Genomic DNA, 19,814 nt, shown 5'->3' on the forward strand with positions numbered 1-19,814 from the left:
CTACTTTGTGTTTTTTAACCATTCTTGACCTCCGCCTGGATCGTCCCGTGGATTCCTCGCTGCTCCACGACAGTAAATCCTTCTTCTGCACATCAAATCACTTTGAACTATGTTTAATGTAGCACAAAGATATTTGCAGTACATGTTAGAAAGAAAACACATTAAAAGCCAAACTACAAAGACCCCCCCCCCCCCCAACACCACCACCTCCACCACACAAAATCATACAACCTTCATTTTTATGAGTACAAAACTTCGTACAAAACTGTGTGCATTCAGCTGCCTTGCTCTGGACATGTATATGATAAAAGCACGTTGATCATGTTTTTAATGATGGGGGGTTCTGGGTGGATGTTGTGAGGCAGGTGGTGGGCGACCGTCATCTCCCAGGCGTCCACCAGTCGGACGTCCACACCCCTGAACACGGCTCTGAGCGCCTTGTCACGCTGCATCGAGTACCAGTCGCTGTTGGTCAGCGTCTCGTAGAGCCAAAGAGCTTTGACGTTAGCGGTCCGGATGACGACCAGAGTCTCTGGGGCTCTGGCCAGCAGCCGTACGACCGCCCCGCGGATGCTCATCACCCGTCGGATGTAGACCTCCATGGGGAAAGTGCTGAAGTGCGACCATATGCCGACGACGATGACGGTGTCCCTGCCTCCAGAAAAACCGTCCAGCTCGTTGGCGATGTAACGCACCTCACTGGTCATGGATCTACCAAAGCGGATAGGAGGGCCGTGGCAGTGGAACGTCACCACGATGTTGTTGGTTTGATCCAGGGCCATGAAGGGTCCGGTCTGGTCCTGGGTGTGTAGGTCAAACTTATTGACATCTGAGATCAAAATAACGGGTTAAACACGAGTTGAAATGGCAACACAAAGGCTCCTTTTTTACAACAACGTTCTCCATGGCTCCGTTTCCACCGAGTCATTGAACTGGCAGTTCGTGTCATGTTACTCACTTGGTAGTACCTCAAGCAGGTATTCAAACCACTGCCGGATGGTGGAGTCTCCATACAAGTGGACCTGCTTGCCTTTCAGACACTGAGTCATCTGCTCGGGGCTGAAGTCCCGAACCGCGGTTCCACTGAGTGATCGCCACGCGCCTCGGTAGTAAAAACCAGAAGGTGTCCACCTCACGCTGCCCAACGTCGACATGGGTTCATCTGAAAAAAGCAGCCGAACGGAAAAACAGATTCCACCTGAATTAATCAATCTGTCCAAGGTGTACTCTGACCTTTCCCCTCATTGGGACCTCATTGGGACCTCATTGGGACCTCATTGGGACCTCATTGGGACACCATTGGGACGTCATTGGGACCTCATTGGGACCTCATTGGGACGTCATTGGGACCTCATTGGGACCTCATTGGGACGTCATTGGGACCTCATTGGGACCTCATTGGGACCTCATTGGGACGTCATTGGGTCCTCATTGGGACCTCATTGGGACGTCATTGGGACCTCATTGGGACCTCATTGGGACGTCATTGGGACCTCATTGGGACCTCATTGGGACCTCATTGGGACGTCATTGGGACGTTATTGGGACGTCATTGGGACCTCATTGGGACGTTATTGGGACGTCATTGGGACCTCATTGGGACGTCATTGGGACCTCAGGACCAGTGGTGGCCCGGAGCTTTGAGGTTTTCAGTTTGGTGAGCCGACTGTGGCTGGAACCACTGTGGGTCCCTGAGCAAGACCCCTGACTGATATAGTGGTGAGGATATCCCAAGAAAGTCTCTGACTCTCCTCACAAGAGGCCCCTGGCCTGGATTAAGGTTCTTAAGGTTGTTTCTCCTCTTTGAGGCCTTTGGAAAACCTTTCAAAAATAGACTCCAGTTTCCTTTGAGTCAAGAAATGAGAATCTTCACAGACACCTTCAGAACAACATTGCAAATGTTTCACATTTCCCAATACTTCATATTGTACTTGATCAAAGCCTGGACTTTACCTTTTATGTTCACCGTCACGTTGACATCAGATGGTCCGGAAGAATGAATGTGGACTTTCATGTTGACGTCACTGAAGGAAAACACACATAAGTGTTATAAACTTACAGACTAGAAGAGCCACATTTGAAAGGTATGACAAGGAGAGAAAATTAGTTACGTCCCTTTAGAAGCTGAAGTCTCTGGAAAGAGAAGCAACAAGGGATTTCCTCAAAATGATGTGATTAAAAAAATGTTTTTATTTACTTTAGTGAAGAGTTGAGAAGACTTACTGAATCTGTGATTCATGTTATTATTGCTAAATCACATGAAAGAGTTCCAATCCAATACTGCCAGTAACTTTATGCACATAAATAGAGTATCTTGATTTTGCCATTGGGTTATAAGAATTGTTCGGTCACCAGTTGTTCACATAATGATCTAATAAGTTTATGGTTTGTGGTGTTTGTGTACCACCGTCATAGAGCAAAGAATCAACATTCTCTTTCCAGGTGCATCTCAAACAATTTCAATATCATGAAAATGTTCAATATTTATTGTCACTCATTTCAGAAAGTCAAACCCATATGTGACAGAGGCTCATGACACACAGAAGGAAATATTTCAAGCCTTTATTTCTTGGAATGTTGATGATAATGGCTTACAGATCGTGAAAACCCAGAATTCAGTGTCTCTTCTGAAACGTATGTTGATTTCTATGCACTCAATACTTGGTTGCGCCTCCTTTTGTATGAATGACTGCATCTTAGCGGCATGGTCCGGACGCCATCAACCTGTGGCACTGCTCAGGTGTAATGGAAGTCCAGGTTGCTTTGATAGCAGCCTTCAGGTTATCTGTATTGTTGGGTCTTGTGTCTTCCTCTTGACATTGTCCCAGAGATTCTCTCTGGGGTTCAGGTCAGGCCAGTTTGCTGGCCAATCAGGCAGAGTAACGCCACGGCCATTGGACCAGCTTCTGGTACCTTTGGCAGTGTGGGCAGGTGCAAAGTCCTGCTAGAACACGAAATCAACATCTCCGTAAAGCTCGTCAGCAGAGGACAGCATGAAGTGCTCTAAAGTTTCCTGCGAGATGCTGCGTTGACTGTGGACTTCAGAAAACACAGTGGAGCGACACCAGCAGAGGACATGGCAGCACAAATCATCACAGACTGCAGAAACTTCACACTGGACTTGATTTCCAAATGATATGTAACATTTAGGACTTTGGACCACTGAGCAACAGTCCAGTTCTTTTTCTCCACAGCCCAGGTTCAGGAGTGGCTTGACACCAGGGATGCCCCAATTGTACCCCATGTCTACGATTGGTCAGTGCGGAGCGGCTCTTGGTGCTCTGACTCCAGCCTCAGTCCACTCCTTGTAAAGCTCCCCCAAAGTCTTGAACCCATTTTGCTTGACAATCCTCCCAAGGCTGCGGTCTTCCCCATGATTGTGTAGCCTACTGACCCATACTGAGAGACCATTTCAAGGCTCAGGAAACCTTTGCAGGTGTTTTGAGTTCACTAGGTGATTAGGGTGTGACACCATCACTTTCCGAAACAGAACTTTTCCACAATCTTCCAATTTATTGAGACACTGAATTTTGGGTTTTTATTATGTGTATTATATTGATAATCCTCACCTTACAAAGAGCTTCTCTTCATCAAGCCGGAGGTTTTGTGTGTATTCTCCTTTGCAATGATCGATCCGGGACTCACAGCCAAGATTCTTCGGCTTGTGGCAGAACCACGGTTCTCCGGTGCGGACGTCCGTGAAGTTGCACAGCGGCGTCCGGCTCGGTCGCAGGCAGACGTTGCAGGTGGTGGACTCGGTTTTGGAGCCGGAACGGAAGACGCTCTTGAAGTTTACCCGATCGGGTTGTTGGACGGTCAACCTGCGCAGAACTTCAACTGCCTCGCTGGAGTGAACCAGAGTCACCTGGCAGGACGGGAGAAGACGTTCAAAGTTTTCACCATGAGGTCCTCTGTACAACAGCAAAATATTGAAAGATGTATTAACCACCTGTCATGTCTTTATCAATATAGGCAGCTCTTCCAATGTGTAGTTGTCTAACAATCTATCTGCTTTGTCTGAATATGACTTTATATGTAACATCTTAAGGATCCATTCATTTGCAAGGACCTCCCCAGCTACTTCTTCTTCTTCTTCACATAGTGGTAGCAAGTGCTAGCAACCAGATTAGCACTAGCATGCTATCTGCAAACCAAGGAACCCCCAAACTGACTCCTTCAAAGACACTCATGAAACGTGGCAACTGCTGGGCTTTACATGTGTTCAATGACCAGCCTTGGTACAAGTGAGGCCACGATGCTAAAAGAGAAAACAACATCGATGGTTACGTCAGAATTACCTGGACCTCTGCACGTCCTTCCCAGAGGAGGGTGAACACAGCAGAGTAGGAGCCATTGAGGTGATCCACCACGTGTCCTGCCACACCGGCCTCCAGAGCAGGAGTGTGAAGGCGAGCCAGTAAAACGTCCCCACCATACTTCTTGGGGCGGCAGAGGTAGTCGTGTATTTGGATCATGACCTCAAGCTGATCCCCAATGTGCCACTTTCCTCCTCCTCTTCTTGGGAGAATGGTGAAACTGCCACAGGCGGGATTTTTGGTATTGATCAAGGAATAATGTGGTTGCAGGGACGGATATCTCGGCCAAGCAAGGGACTCAAGTATGGCTTTTTCCTCGAGAGCCTCTTCAGGAGAAATTGGTCGAAAGGTGCAGAAGCTGGGGTTGCTGGTGACGTGGCCTGGGATGTTGAGGACGGGCTTGGATATATTCTGCAAACGATAAAAAGTTGATAAGTGTGCAAGATGTAAATGAAGAACCGTAAAAGAAAACAAAACGGAACCACCCCCGGCCCAGAGCCCTGAGACTGCATGGGGGGGGGGGGGATCTTCACAGATCTTTGGCCAGAATGTCCACTGCCAAAGTACAACGATAGTTTACTTTTGTGTTTCTGGATGTTTCTGGACTGTGACCTAAAAAAATGTTTTAGAATGAGACAGAATTACTTGACTCTTTTTGTTTTAAAGTTTATTCAAATGTGACATTTTTGGAATGACCAATACTCCCAAGTTTGACTAAAATATGTTATTTCTCCACAGTTAATGCAAAAAAGAAGAAGAAGAAGAAGCAGTTCAACAGAGTACTGGAGACGAACACGCAGAGCGTCTTACCTTTGAAGAAGTTCTTTTAGAAAGGACATATTCAGGGATGTTGATGACGGGCTTGGACTTATTCTGCAAATGATAGAAAGTTGACATCTTGGTGGTGGTGGTGGTGGTGGTGGTGGTGGTGGTGGGGGGGGGGGGGGGGGGGGGGGGCTATCACGATAAGTCTTCACAGATCTTTGGCCAGAATGTTTGGACTGGTGTCCACAGCCAAAGTGTGTGTAGACTGGTATCAGGGAGATCAGCTGGTAGTTTGAACTTATGTTAGTGGAAGTGAGACCATCTTAAACATCCTTTGTCCTGGAAGGAACTCTGTGAAGGACCTGGCATGTATTGCTTAATTAAATTGGTTTTAAACTCAAACCATCTTGCCTGTGGTGTCTCAAACCCGTGTGACCTTATTTAAAGTAGAAATAAACTTAGCGAGGATTTCTTGTTGTGCAAATCACCAGGTGGCGTTGTCGGTCTGATATTCATTCACTGGAACAAAAAAGCTTTATCAAGCTAGCATGGGACGATAATAGCAAAGAGAAGATCTGGAACAACACAGAACCCATGAATTCTCACTTGAAATGACTTGAAAACGGAGTTGAAACGTGATAATTTCTTCCCTCTGGAGTTGTTCTATTTCGAGACACAATTAAACATTATTGTTTCTGTAAAATCTGTGTGTGAGTTTAACTCTAGATGTTGGCGAGGCGCCAGCTGTGCTTCACTCTGATACTTTCAAATTATCTTTTCCATGAGGCGTTGGTTGGCATGTTGCTGAACCAGTTCCATCACTGTTCTATGGAGGGAGGCGTCGTCGCCTCACACAAACGTACACGCCATTGAGGAATCTCTCTCCCTCCTCACCCTCCTTGTTTTTAATCACTGAAGAAAACTCACCGCTATAACGTCCGTGCAGAAAACCATGAAGATCACAACACAAACGGTCAAGAGCAGGAAGACTTGGACATATTTCGGGAGAGAAAAAGCGCCGAGGTTTGGACGAGGCCTGACCTCCATGATAGGTGGTCTCTGGGTACAGAGCAGTACTCTGATTACTTCCACTGCTGCTGCGCTGAAAGACGCAAACAAAGAGAAAGGTCAATGTTTGACTTATTTGAGCCTTTTCTAATCAAGAGCAACGTTCTGCAATGTTCTTAAAGTCTGGAGACAATGAGGCAAACATTTGCAGAAATCTCCTTTCACACCTTTCTACGTCACAGTCAACGAGTTTTTGTACCGTTTTACTTCAAATATTCACTTGTATGATGTTTTGCTCCAAACTAGAATGATTCCTTGTACAACAATAGTTTACAAAAGTGTTTCTGGACGTTTCTGGACTGGACATATTCGAAAATAAATTTCTGCGAGAGAGAATTACTTTACCTTTTTTTCCAAACGTATTCAAATTTTTTAACTAATAGAACAGAAAACAACCTTATTTACACAGGAACTTGAGTCACAAGGTGCCCTACAGCACTACAAACAGAAAAAAACTACAGCAGAGATAAAATCATTAAAAATATAGACACAGGAAAAACACACAGTGATACAAAAAAGTAAAATTGACAACTTCAAGTTTAAATAAAATAACTTGTTTTTCCAGTTGATGCCAATAATGAAAGAGAAATTTGTACCATTTTAGTTAAAATATTCACTTGTGTGGGGATTTCTTACCTCATAAGGAACCATTTATGTTATGGTTGGCAATCGATAATAATTATCAAAGATAATTATTTATAATGTTATTGAAAATGTAATCTGATGTGTATCAGAACCTCGGAGCTCCACCTGTCTTAACAGGAAATGATAGCCACTGCAGTTCTATCAGTCTTATAAGATATACTAAACAGTTAATCAGGAATTTGAATTAATAGTTAAATTAAATACAGTTACTAGAATCAACAGTAAAGCTTGAAGGATTTTGGAGTTCTTGATACAGAAGAGTCGACATTTCATTCTCCTTTGTACTCATTAATAAAACAACAAGTATGACTCCAAACATTATATTTATTTACAATGAAAACAAATAAAACACAGATTCTAACTACCTATGTACAGCTTCTGCGTCTGCTTCCTGTGTGTCTCTGCTAAAGGACCATTTCTAGAATGACTTGATGTGAATGAGACTTGTTTTGTAAAACGTCAGGAGTCGTCAGATGGTGTTCAGTTACTGTGTGATGTTGTCTTTGATGTGATATGGGTAGGATTGTGAGTTAACTAGTTAGTAAAGCAAAGATTAGCATGCAGACCCTGTGTCTGTGGCAGAGCTAACGTTGGTTTACAGGTTGATAACTGCTCCTAATATCATTATCTATAGAACTCAATCACTGTAACAGAACCAACACATCTTCATGAAGTTAAACAGTTCTATCATAGCATCAGGTTTAACTAATCTCAGGTAAAGCCCAGTTGTTGTTCCCACTTCCTTGAAGGAGTTCAGTTGTTGTCCTGCTGGAGGGAAGCTGGTGTCTTCTCCTGTAGTTAGCACCTCCTGCTAACTGTGGTTGCTGGTTCTGCAGGCTGAGGAGAAGAAGATGAAGTTGATGTTTCAGGAGTCCTTCTTTGTAGCTCCTGGTTGTTCCTTTTGTCCAGACTGAGGAGCTGGTCGCTCAGGTCTGTGATGGTTTTCCTGCTGGTTGAGGAAAACACAAAGAAGTTCTGTGAGGCGTCGTTTCCCTGGTCCGTCCTGGAGGAACCGGTTGGTTTTCCTTGGTTGATGGGAGATCAGACTCTGGGTGCTGGTCTCTGGACCAGGGGAAGGTCTGACCCTCGTGGTGGGTCAGCAGAGGAGTTGAGGAGTGAAGGCCCCTGGTTGCAGGCCTCTGGTGTTAGCTGTATGCTAACGCTAGGTGAGCGGAGCTGCTGGGTGGCAGCTCTTCCTACAGTGTTCTCAGGAGAACGTCACTGCAGGACTCACTTGCAAGACGTGTTTTGTAGGCTTTTGTTGCAAATGTGTGGATTCGAAGGTATCGAATTCTGAGAGCTTCAACCAATCAGTGACTGGCTGAGTGCCTGGGGGGAATCGTCTTGTGAGCAGATGAGCAGAAAGCAGAGGGAATCCCGTGGGTCTGCAGTGACAAAATGCCCCCCCCCCCCCCCCCCCCCCCCCCCCAACCCCCAACCCCCACTGGATGTGATGGTCACTCACGTTCCTGGGTCCAAATTCATACGTCATGACTGCGTATCAGGACAAATGAAAATTGTCTTTCCCTAGAAATGAACAAACTTTCTGTGGTGTTGTGAGATCCCAGCAGTTGTTTGATGTTTCCGTCCAAACTAGAATGATTCCTTGTACAACGATAGTTTACTATTGTGTTTCTAGATGTTTCTGGACTGTGGTCCAAAACAATTATTTTAGAATGAGAGAGAATTACTTGACTCTTTTTGTTTTAAACTTTAGTCAAATGTGACATTTTTGGAATGACCAATACTCCCAAGTTTGACTAAATCATGTTATTTCTCCACAGTTAATGCAGAAACAAACAGAAAAAGAAGAAGTACTGGAGACGAACATGCAGAGCGTCTTACCTTTGAAGAAGTTCATTTAGAAAGGAAACATTCAGACGTGAAGCTGGTCACACTGGAGACTTCCAGGCAGCGATCATGAATGTAATGAAGTCGAGGGACGAACTAGTTTGGCTCGGACACAAAGGTGAAATAAAAACAATCACCTAATCATCACGACTCCAATAAAATGATGGCTCTGAGTCACGAGGGCGACAATAAAAAGAAATAAGAGGAAGAGCCTGACTGTCATGGTAGCAGTTAATAGAGTGGGTGTGTTTGTGATCAACATGTTCTTGTGCTCCAGGGGAAGGCAAAGTCACAGTCAAAGTTAAATCCTCAAACAAGAGGACATGTATTTCTGAAAGACTGAGCAAATAATAGTGTTTCAAGTCCGGATTTAAGAGAAGAGTGTGTCTCAGCAAGGGAAATACATGTTCAAGTTCATTTTGAATCTTATTTCCAGACAGGAATCCTTTAATTCTTGCAATAATTCCCAGATGGTCGTCAGCAGATTTAGTTATTGTCCTAATGTGGTGGTTGAATTTCAGGTCCAGAATTACAGGAAGCCTTTCAGCCTGATTTATTGTCCTGAGGGACATGGAGTCCAGACGACCATTGACCTTTAACCTTTCCTCTTTGGAAACTCAGTCTTTTACTCATGTTAAGGCGCACAAACAAATATAAATAATACTTTTTAACCAGTTAATTTTTTTTATAGTAAAGGTTTTATATATTCAACAGATTTCTTGCATTTAAGGAGCAAGAGGAGGAGAATCCACCAGCAAATCTTTACAGAAGCACAGGAAGGATGAAATTATAATAAGAATTTTCCCCTCTTTTACAATCTCAAGATATTTTAGAGATAAAAGTCTTTTTTTTTTTTAAAACGTAAACATGAGACATAATGTTTGTTCAGGTAAAATATAGTGAAACCTTCATGATATTCGGTTTTCTAATCATATCATTTGAAATACAATCAGCATATAGAATAAAAAGTATTGTGCAGTAGCAGCCTGCAGACAGCAGGTGGCAGTAGAAGGCTGCGAATGTCTGTGACCAGTTTACATGGACCATCTGTTAATTATAAACTGCTGCAATTCAATAACTCCTGCTGATAACACTTCAGCTTGTATTCTGACATTTATACAATTATAGAATGTTCCCCGAGTCGGTAGTTTCCAGTGTTCCCCGAGTCGGTAGTTTCTAGTGTTTCCCCAAGTCCATAATTTCCAGTGTTCACCCAATTTGGTAGTTTCCAGTGTTCCCCAAGTCGGTAGTTTTGGAATTTCTGTCTAAATTCCTGCGTGTTCATTAAAAATGACAAAGAAACAGTTGCAGTTAGAGTTTTGTTGTTGTGCAGACGATAAGCACAATGCGAGATCTCGGGCTCAGCCGTCACCCCTTGTCTGTTCTGGAAACCATCAAAGCAGAAGAGCCCTGAGCAGATACGTGAGACACACCATCCTTTAATCCCCCTTTTGACCTCTGACACCAGAGGGAAGTTTGCGGAGGTGGTTTGGAACACCACTTGTTGGAGAGGAGCGCTTTCACCTCGCTCTCATCTTGATCCGATGGATGGGTTGCTGATGAGGTGGAGGGGAGGTCTTGCACCTTTTCCCTCGGGGTCAGATGTCGTCTTCTTCGACGGCACAGGGTGAACCGCCGTAGGGGGTAGGTGTCCTGGATCGTCCCGTGGATTCCTCGCTGCTCCACGACAGTAAATCCTTCTTCTGCACATCAAATCACTTTGAATTATGTTTAATGTAGCACAAAGATATTTGCAGTGCATGTTAGAAATAAAACACATTAAAAGCCAAAATACAAAGACCCCCCCCCCAACACCACCACCTCCAGCACACAAAATCATACAGCCTTAATTTTTATGAGTTCAAAACTTCGTACAAAACTGTGTGCATTCAGCTGCCTTGCTCTGGACATGTATATGATAGAATCACATTGATCATGTTTTTAATGATGGGGGGTTCTGGGTGGAGGTTGTGAGGCAGGTGGTGGGCGACCGTCATCTCCCAGGCGTCCACCAGTCGGACGTCCACACCTCTGAACACGGCTCTGAGCGCCTTGTCACGCTGCATCGAGTACCAGTCGCTGTTGGTCAGCGTCTCGAAGAGCGACAGAGCTTTGACGTTAGCGGTCCGGATGATGACCAGAGTCTCTGGGGCTCTGGCCAGCAGCCGTACGACCGCCCCGCGGATGCTCATCACCCGTCGGATGTAGACCTCCATGGGGAAAGTGCTGAAGTGCGACCATATGCCAAAAACGATGACGGTGTCCCTGCCTCCGGCAAGACCGTCCAGCTCGTTGGCGATGTAACGCACCTGACTGGCCATGAAGCTCCCAAAGAAGATAGGAGGGGCGTGGCAGCGGAACGTCACCATGATGTTGTTGGTGTGATCCAGGGCCATGAAGGGTCCGGCCTGTTTCTTGGTGTGCAGGTCAAACTTCCTAATATCTGACATCAAAACAAAGAGCGCTGATTAAAAACTGGTTAAACACGAGTTGAAATGGCAACACAAAGGCTCCTTTTTTACAACAACGTTCTCCATGGCTCCGTTTCCACCGAGTCATTGAACTGGCAGTTCGTGTCCTGTTACTCACTTGGTAATACCTCATTCAGGTATTCAAACCACTGCCGGATGGTGGAGTCTCCATACAAGTGGACCTGCTTGCCTTTCAGACACTGAGTCATCTGCTCGGGGCTGAAGTCCTGAACCGCGGTTCCACTGAGTGATCGCCACGCGCCTCGGTAGTAAAAACCAGAAGGTGTCCACCTCACGCTGCTCAACGTCGACATGGGTTCATCTGAAAAAAGCAGCCGAACGGAAAAACAGATTCCACCTGAATTAATCAATCTGTCCAAGGTGTACTCTGACCTTTCCCCTGATTGGGACCTCATTGGGACCTCATTGGGACCTCATTGGGACCTCATTGGGACCTCATTGGGACCTCATTGGGACGTCATTGGGACCTCATTGGGACCTCATTGGGACCTCATTGGGACACCATTGGGACGTCATTGGGACGTCATTGGGACCTCATTGGGACCTCATTGGGACACCATTGGGACGTCATTGGGACATCATTGGGACCTCATTGGGACCTCATTGGGACCTCATTGGGACGTCATTGGGACGTTATTGGGACCTCATTGGGACACCATTGGGACGTCATTGGGACCTCATTGGGACCTCATTGGGACCTCAGGACCAGTGGTGGCCCAGAGCTTTGAGGTTTTCAGTTTGGTGAGCCGACTGTGGCTGGAACCACTGTGGGTCCCTGAGCAAGACCCCTGACTGATATAGTGGTGAGGATATCCCAAGAAAGTCTCTGACTCTCCTCACAAGAGGCCCCTGGCCTGGATTAAGGTTCTTAAGGTTGTTTCTCCTCTTTGAGGCCTTTGGAAAACCTTTCAAAAATAGACTCCAGTTTCCTTTGAGTCAAGAAATGATAATCTTCACAGACACCTTCAGAACAACATTGCAAATGTTTCACATGTCCCAATACTTCATATTGTACTTGATCAAAGCCTGGATTTTACCTTTTATGTTCGATGTCACAAAGACATCAGATGGTCCGGAAGAACGAATGTGGACTTTCATGTTGACGTCACTGAAGGAAAACACACATAAGTGTTAGAAACTTACAGACTAGAAGAGCCACATTTGAAAGGTATGACAAGGAGAGAAAATTAGTTACGTCCCTTTAGAAGCTGAAGTCTCTGGAAAGAGAAGCGACAAGGGATTTCCTCAAAATGATGTGATAAAAAAAAAATAAAAAATTTACTTTAGTGAAGAGTTGAGAAGACTTACTGAATCTGTGATTCATGTTATTATTGCTAAATCACATGAAAGAGTTCCAATCCAATACTGCCAGTTACTTTGTGCACATAAATAGAATATCTTGATTTTACCATTGGGTTATAAGAATTTTTCGGTCACCAGTTGTTCACATAATGATCTAATAAGTTTATGGTTTGTGGGGTTTGTGTACCACCGTCATAGAGCAAAGAATCAACATTCTCTTTAAAAAAATTGTTTGAAAAACAAACACATAAAAACCAATAGATGTGTTGTTTGTCTATATTCTATATATATCGATCATCCTCACTATACAAAGAGCTTCTTTTCGTCAAGCCGGAGGTTTTGTGTGTATCCTCCTCTGGAATGATCGATCCGGGACTCGCAGCCAAGATTCTTCGGCTTGTGGCAGAACCATGGTTCTCCGGTGCGGATGTCCGTGAAGTTGCACAGCGGCGTCCGGCTCGGTCGCAGGCAGATGTTGCAGGTGGTGGACTCGGTTTTGGAGCCGGAACGGAAGACGCTCTTGAAGTTTATCCGATCAGGTTGCTGGACGGTCAACCTGCGCAGAACTTCAACTGCCTCGCTGGAGTGAACCAGAGTCACCTGGCAGGACGGGGGAAGACGTTCAAAGTTTTCACCATGAGGTCCTCTGTACAACCGCAAAATATTGAAAAATGTATTAACCACCTGTCATGTCTTTTTCAATATAGGCAGCTCTTCCAATGTGTAGTTGTCTAACAATCTATCTGCTTTGTCTGAATATGACTTTATATGTAACATCTTAAGGATCCATTCATTTGCAAGGACCTCTCCAGCTTCTTCTTCTTCTTCTTCACATAGTGGTAGCAAGTGCTAACAACCAGAGTTAGCACTAGCATGCTATCTGCAAACCAAGGAACCACCAAACTGACTCCTTCAAAGACACTCAGGAAACGTGGCAACTGCTGGGCTTTACATGTGTTCAATGACCAGCCTTGGTACAAGTGAGGCCACGATGCTAAAAGAGAAAACAACATCGATGGTTACGTCAGAATTACCTGGACCTCTGCACGTCCTTCCCAGAGGAGGGTGAACACAGCAGAGTAGGAGCCATTGAGGTGATCCACCACGTGTCCTGCCACACCGGCCTCCAGAGCAGGAGTGTGAAGGCGAGCCAGTAAAACGTCCCCACCATACTTCTTGGGGCGGCAGAGGTAGTCGTGTATTTGGATCATGACCTCAAGCTGATCCCCAATGTGCCACTTTCCTCCTCCTCTTCTTGGCAGAATGGTGAAACTGCCACAGGCGGGATTTTTTGTATTGATCAAGGAATAATTTGGTTGCAGGGACGGGTATCTCGGCCAAGCAAGGGACTCAAGTATGGCTTTTTCCTCGAGAGCCTCTTCAGGAGAAATTGGTCGAAAGGTGCAGAAGCTGTGGTTGCTGGTGACGTGGCCTGAGATGTTGAGGACGGGCTTGGATATATTCTGCAAACGATAGAAAGTTGATAAGTGTGCATGAAGAACCGTAAAAGAAAAATGGGACCACCCCCGGCCCAGAGCCCTGAGACTGGATTGGGGGGGGGGGGGGGGGGGGGGGGGGGGGGCATCACGATAAGTCTTCACAGATCTTTGGCCAGAATGTTTGGACTGGTGTCCACAGCCAAAGTGTGTGTAGACTGGTATCAGGGAGATCAGCTGGCAGTTTGAACTTATGTTAGTGGAAGTGATACCATCTTAAACATCCTTTGTCCTGGAAGGAACTCTGTGAAGGACCTGGTATGTATTGCTTAATTAAATTGGTTTTAAACCCAAACCATTTGCCTGTGGTGTCTCAAACCCATGTGACCTTATTTAAAGTAGAAATAAACTTAGCAAGGATTTCTTGGGGTGCAAATCACCAGGTGGCGTTGTCGGTCTGATATTCATTCACTGGAACAAAAAAGCTTTATCAAGCTAGCATGGGACGATAATAGCAAAGAGAAGATCTGGAACAACACAGAACCCATGAATTCTCACTTGAAATGACTTGAAAACGGAGTTGAAACGTGATAATTTCTTCCCTCTGGAGTTGTTCTATTTCGAGACACAATTAAACATTATTGTTTCTGTAAAACCTGTGTGTGAGTTTAGCTCTAGATGTTGGCGAGGCGCCAGCTGTGCTTCACTCTGATACTTTCAAATTATCTTTTCCATGAGGCGTTGGTTGGCATGTTGCTGAACCAGTTCCATCACTGTTCTATGGAGGGAGGCGTCGTCGCCTCACACAAACGTACACGCCATTGAGGAATCTCTCTCCCTCCTCACCCTCCTTGTTTTTAATCACTGAAGAAAACTCACCGCTATAACGTCCGTGCAGAAAACCATGAAGATCACAACACAAACGGTCAAGAGCAGGAAGACTTGGACATATTTCGGGAGAGAAAAAGCGCTGAGGTTTGGACGAGGCCTGACCTCCATGATAGGTGGTCTCTGGGTACAGAGCAGTACTCTGATTACTTCCACTGCTGCTGCGCTGAAAGACACAAACAAAGAGAAAGGTCAATGTTTGACTTATTTGAGCCTTTTCTAATCAAGAGCAACGTTCTGCAATGTTCTTAAAGTCTGGAGACAATGAGGCAAACATTTGCAGAAATCTCCTTTCACACCTTTCTACGTCACAGTCAACGAGTTTTTGTACCGTTTTACTTCAAATATTCACTTGTATGATGTTTTGCTCCAAACTAGAATGATTCCTTGTACAACAATAGTTTACAAAAGTGTTTCTGGACGTTTCTGGACTGGACATATTCGAAAATAAATTTCTGCGAGAGAGAATTACTTTACCTTTTTTTCCAAACGTATTCAAATTTTTTAACTAATAGAACAGAAAACAACCTTATTTACACAGGAACTTGAGTCACAAGGTGCCCTACAGCACTACAAACAGAAAAAAACTACAGCAGAGATAAAATCATTAAAAATATAGACACAGGAAAAACACACAGTGATACAAAAAAGTAAAATTGACAACTTCAAGTTTAAATAAAATAACTTGTTTTTCCAGTTGATGCCAATAATGAAAGAGAAATTTGTACCATTTTAGTTAAAATATTCACTTGTGTGGGGATTTCTTACCTCATAAGGAACCATTTATGTTATGGTTGGCAATCGATAATAATTATCAAAGATAATTATTTATAATGTTATTGAAAATGTAATCTGATGTGTATCAGAACCTCGGAGCTCCACCCGTCTTAACAGGAAATGATAGCCACTGCAGTTCTATCAGTCTTATAAGATATACTAAACAGTTAATCAGGAATTTGAATTAATAGTTAAATTAAATACAGTTACTAGAATCAACAGTAAAGCTTGAAGGATTTTGGAGTTCTTGATACAGAAGAGTCGACATTTCATTCACCTTTGTACTCATTAATAAAACAACAAGTATGACTCCAAACATTATATTTATTTACAATGAAAACAAATAAAACACAGATTCTAACTACCTATGTACAGCTTCTGCGTCTGCTTCCTGTGTGTCTCTGCTAAAGGACCATTTCTAGAATGACTTGATGTGAATGAGACTTGTTTTGTAAAACGTCAGGAGTCGTCAGATGGTGTTCAGTTACTGTGTGATGTTGTCTTTGATGTGATATGTGTAGGATTGTGAGTTAACTAGTTAGTAAAGCAAAGATTAGCATGCAGACCCTGTGTCTGTGGCAGAGCTAACGTTGGTTTACAGGTTGATCACTGCTCCTAATATCATTATCTATAGAACTCAATCACTGTAACAGAACCAACACATCTTCATGAAGTTAAACAGTTCTATCATAGCATCAGGTTTAACTAATCTCAGGTAAAGCCCAGTTGTTGTTCCCACTTCCTTGAAGGAGTTCAGTTGTTGTCCTGCTGGAGGGAAGCTGGTGTCTTCTCCTGTAGTTAGCACCTCCTGCTAACTGTGGTTGCTGGTTCTGCAGGCTGAGGAGAAGAAGATGAAGTTGATGTTTCAGGAGTCCTTCTTTGTAGCTCCTGGTTGTTCCTTTTGTCCAGACTGAGGAGCTGGTCGCTCAGGTCTGTGATGGTTTTCCTGCTGGTTGAGGAAAACACAAAGAAGTTCTGTGAGGCGTCGTTTCCCTGGTCCGTCCTGGAGGAACTGGTTGGTTTTCCTTGGTTGATGGGAGATCAGACTCTGGGTGCTGGTCTCTGGACCAGGGGAAGGTCTGACCCTCGTGGTGGGTCAGCAGAGGAGTTGAGGAGTGAAGGCCCCTGGTTGCAGGCCTCTGGTGTTAGCTGTATGCTAACGCTGGGTGAGCGGAGCTGCTGGGTGGCAGCTCTTCCTACAGTGTTCTCAGGAGAACGTCACTGCAGGACTCACTTGCAAGACGTGTTTTGTAGGCTTTTGTTGCAAATGTGTGGATTCGAAGGTATCGAATTCTGAGAGCTTCAACCAATCAGTGACTGGCTGAGTGCCTGGGGGGAATCGTCTTGTGAGCAGATGAGCAGAAAGCAGAGGGAATCCCGTGGGTCTGCAGTGACAAAATGCCCCCCCCCCCCCCCCCCCAACCCCCAACCCCCACTGGATGTGATGGTCACTCACGTTCCTGGGTCCAAATTCATACGTCATGACTGCGTATCAGGACAAATGAAAATTGTCTTTCCCTAGAAATGAACAAACTTTCTGTGGTGTTGTGAGATCCCAGCAGTTGTTTGATGTTTCCGTCCAAACTAGAATGATTCCTTGTACAACGATAGTTTACTATTGTGTTTCTAGATGTTTCTGGACTGTGGTCCAAAACAATTATTTTAGAATGAGAGAGAATTACTTGACTCTTTTTGTTTTAAACTTTAGTCAAATGTGACATTTTTGGAATGACCAATACTCCCAAGTTTGACTAAATCATGTTATTTCTCCACAGTTAATGCAGAAACAAACAGAAAAAGAAGAAGTACTGGAGACGAACATGCAGAGCGTCTTACCTTTGAAGAAGTTCTTTTAGAAAGGAAACATTCAGACGTGAAGCTGGTCACACTGGAGACTTCCAGGCAGCGATCATGAATGTAATGAAGTCGAGGGACGAACTAGTTTGGCTCGGACACAAAGGTGAAATAAAAACAATCACCTAATCATCACGACTCCAATAAAATGATGGCTCTGAGTCACGAGGGCGACAATAAAAAGAAATAAGAGGAAGAGCCTGACTGTCATGGTAGCAGTTAATAGAGTGGGTGTGTTTGTGATCAACATGTTCTTGTGCTCCAGGGGAAGGCAAAGTCACAGTCAAAGTTAAATCCTCAAACAAGAGGACATGTATTTCTGAAAGACTGAGCAAATAATAGTGTTTCAAGTCCGGATTTAAGAGAAGAGTGTGTCTCAGCAAGGGAAATACATGTTCAAGTTCATTTTGAATCTTATTTCCAGACAGGAATCCTTTAATTCTTGCAATAATTCCCAGATGGTCGTCAGCAGATTTAGTTATTGTCCTAATGTGGTGGTTGAATTTCAGGTCCAGAATTACAGGAAGCCTTTTAGCCTGATTTATTGTCCTGAGGGACATGGAGTCCAGACGACCATTGACCTTTAACCTTTCCTCTTTGGAAACTCAGTCTTTTACTCATGTTAAGGCGCACAAACAAATATAAATAATACTTTTTAACCAGTTAATTTTTTTTATAGTAAAGGTTTTATATATTCAACAGATTTCTTGCATTTAAGGAGCAAGAGGAGGAGAATCCACCAGCAAATCTTTACAGAAGCACAGGAAGGATGAAATTATAATAAGAATTTTCCCCTCTTTTACAATCTCAAGATATTTTAGAGATAAAAGTCTTTTTTTTTTTTAAAACGTAAACATGAGACATAATGTTTGTTCAGGTAAAATATAGTGAAACCTTCATGATATTCGGTTTTCTAATCAAATCATTTGAAATACAATCAGCATATAGAATAAAAAGTATTGTGCAGTAGCAGCCTGCAGACAGCAGGTGGCAGTAGAAGGCTGCGAATGTCTGTGACCAGTTTACATGGACCATCTGTTAATTATAAACTGCTGCAATTCAATAACTCCTGCTGATAACACTTCAGCTTGTATTCTGACATTTATACAATTATAGAATGTTCCCCGAGTCGGTAGTTTCTAGTGTTTCCCCAAGTCCATAATTTCCAGTGTTCACCCAATTTGGTAGTTTCCAGTGTTCCCCAAGTCGGTAGTTTTGGAATTTCTGTCTAAATTCCTGCGTGTTCATTAAAAATGACAAAGAAACAGTTGCAGTTAGAGTTTTGTTGTTGTGCAGACGATAAGCACAATGCGAGATCTCGGGCTCAGCCGTCACCCCTTGTCTGTTCTGGAAACCATCAAAGCAGAAGAGCCCTGAGCAGATACGTGAGACACACCATCCTTTAATCCCCCTTTTGACCTCTGACACCAGAGGGAAGTTTGCGGAGGTGGTTTGGAACACCACTTGTTGGAGAGGAGCGCTTTCACCTCGCTCTCATCTTGATCCGATGGATGGGTTGCTGATGAGGTGGAGGGGAGGTCTTGCACCTTTTCCCTCGGGGTCAGATGTCGTCTTCTTCGACGGCACAGGGTGAACCGCCGTAGGGGGTAGGTGTCCTGGATCGTCCCGTGGATTCCTCGCTGCTCCACGACAGTAAATCCTTCTTCTGCACATCAAATCACTTTGAATTATGTTTAATGTAGCACAAAGATATTTGCAGTGCATGTTAGAAATAAAACACATTAAAAGCCAAAATACAAAGACCCCCCCCCCAACACCACCACCTCCAGCACATAAAATCATACAGCCTTAATTTTTATGAGTTCAAAACTTTGTACAAAACTGTGTGCATTCAGCTGCCTTGCTCTGGACATGTATATGATAGAATCACATTGATCATGTTTTTAATGATGGGGGGTTCTGGGTGGAGGTTGTGAGGCAGGTGGTGGGCGACCGTCATCTCCCAGGCGTCCACCAGTCGGACGTCCACACCTCTGAACACGGCTCTGAGCGCCTTGTCACGCTGCATCGAGTACCAGTCGCTGTTGGTCAGCGTCTCGTAGAGCCAAAGAGCTTTGACGTTAGCGGTCCGGATGACGACCAGAGTCTCTGGGGCTCTGGCCAGCAGCCGTACAACCGCCCCGCGGATGCTCATCACCCGTCGGATGTAGACCTCCATGGGGAAAGTGCTGAAGTGCGACCATATGCCAAAAACGATGACGGTGTCTCTGCCTCCGGCAAGACCGTCCAGCTCGTTGGCGATGTAACGCACCTCACTGGTCATGAAGCTCCCAAAGAAGATAGGAGGGGCGTGGCAGCGGAACGTCACCATGATGTTGTTGGTGTGATCCAGGGCCATGAAGGGTCCGGCCTGTTTCTTGGTGTGCAGGTCAAACTTATTGACATCTGAGATCAAAACA

At 44.5% G+C, this 19,814-nt stretch overlaps 1 protein-coding gene across 1 annotated transcript; it reads right to left on the reverse strand.

Moving 5' to 3' along the window:
• Nucleotides 1-275: 275 nt before the first annotated feature.
• On the reverse strand, nt 276-17,478 carry LOC308146624 (uncharacterized protein; the record flags this gene model as incomplete). The annotated part of the gene is made up of 13 exons (XM_080518527.1): nt 17,377-17,478; nt 14,755-14,929; nt 13,474-13,902; nt 12,744-13,039; nt 12,175-12,245; nt 11,235-11,438; nt 10,543-11,088; nt 10,230-10,348; nt 4,299-4,727; nt 3,570-3,865; nt 1,954-2,024; nt 959-1,162; nt 276-829 (listed from the first exon to the last, which is right to left on the reverse strand). Exons 2-13 carry the CDS (start codon nt 14,872-14,874, stop codon nt 276-278), a joined length of 3,339 nt encoding a protein of 1,112 aa, XP_080374653.1. The 5' UTR covers nt 14,875-14,929; nt 17,377-17,478.
• Between the last annotated feature and the right edge of the window lie 2,336 nt (nt 17,479-19,814).

Source organism: Blennius ocellaris (genome assembly GCF_963422515.1).
Source record: "Blennius ocellaris genome assembly, chromosome: 22".
In the NCBI taxonomy this organism is placed as follows: Eukaryota; Metazoa; Chordata; class Actinopteri; order Blenniiformes; family Blenniidae; genus Blennius; species Blennius ocellaris.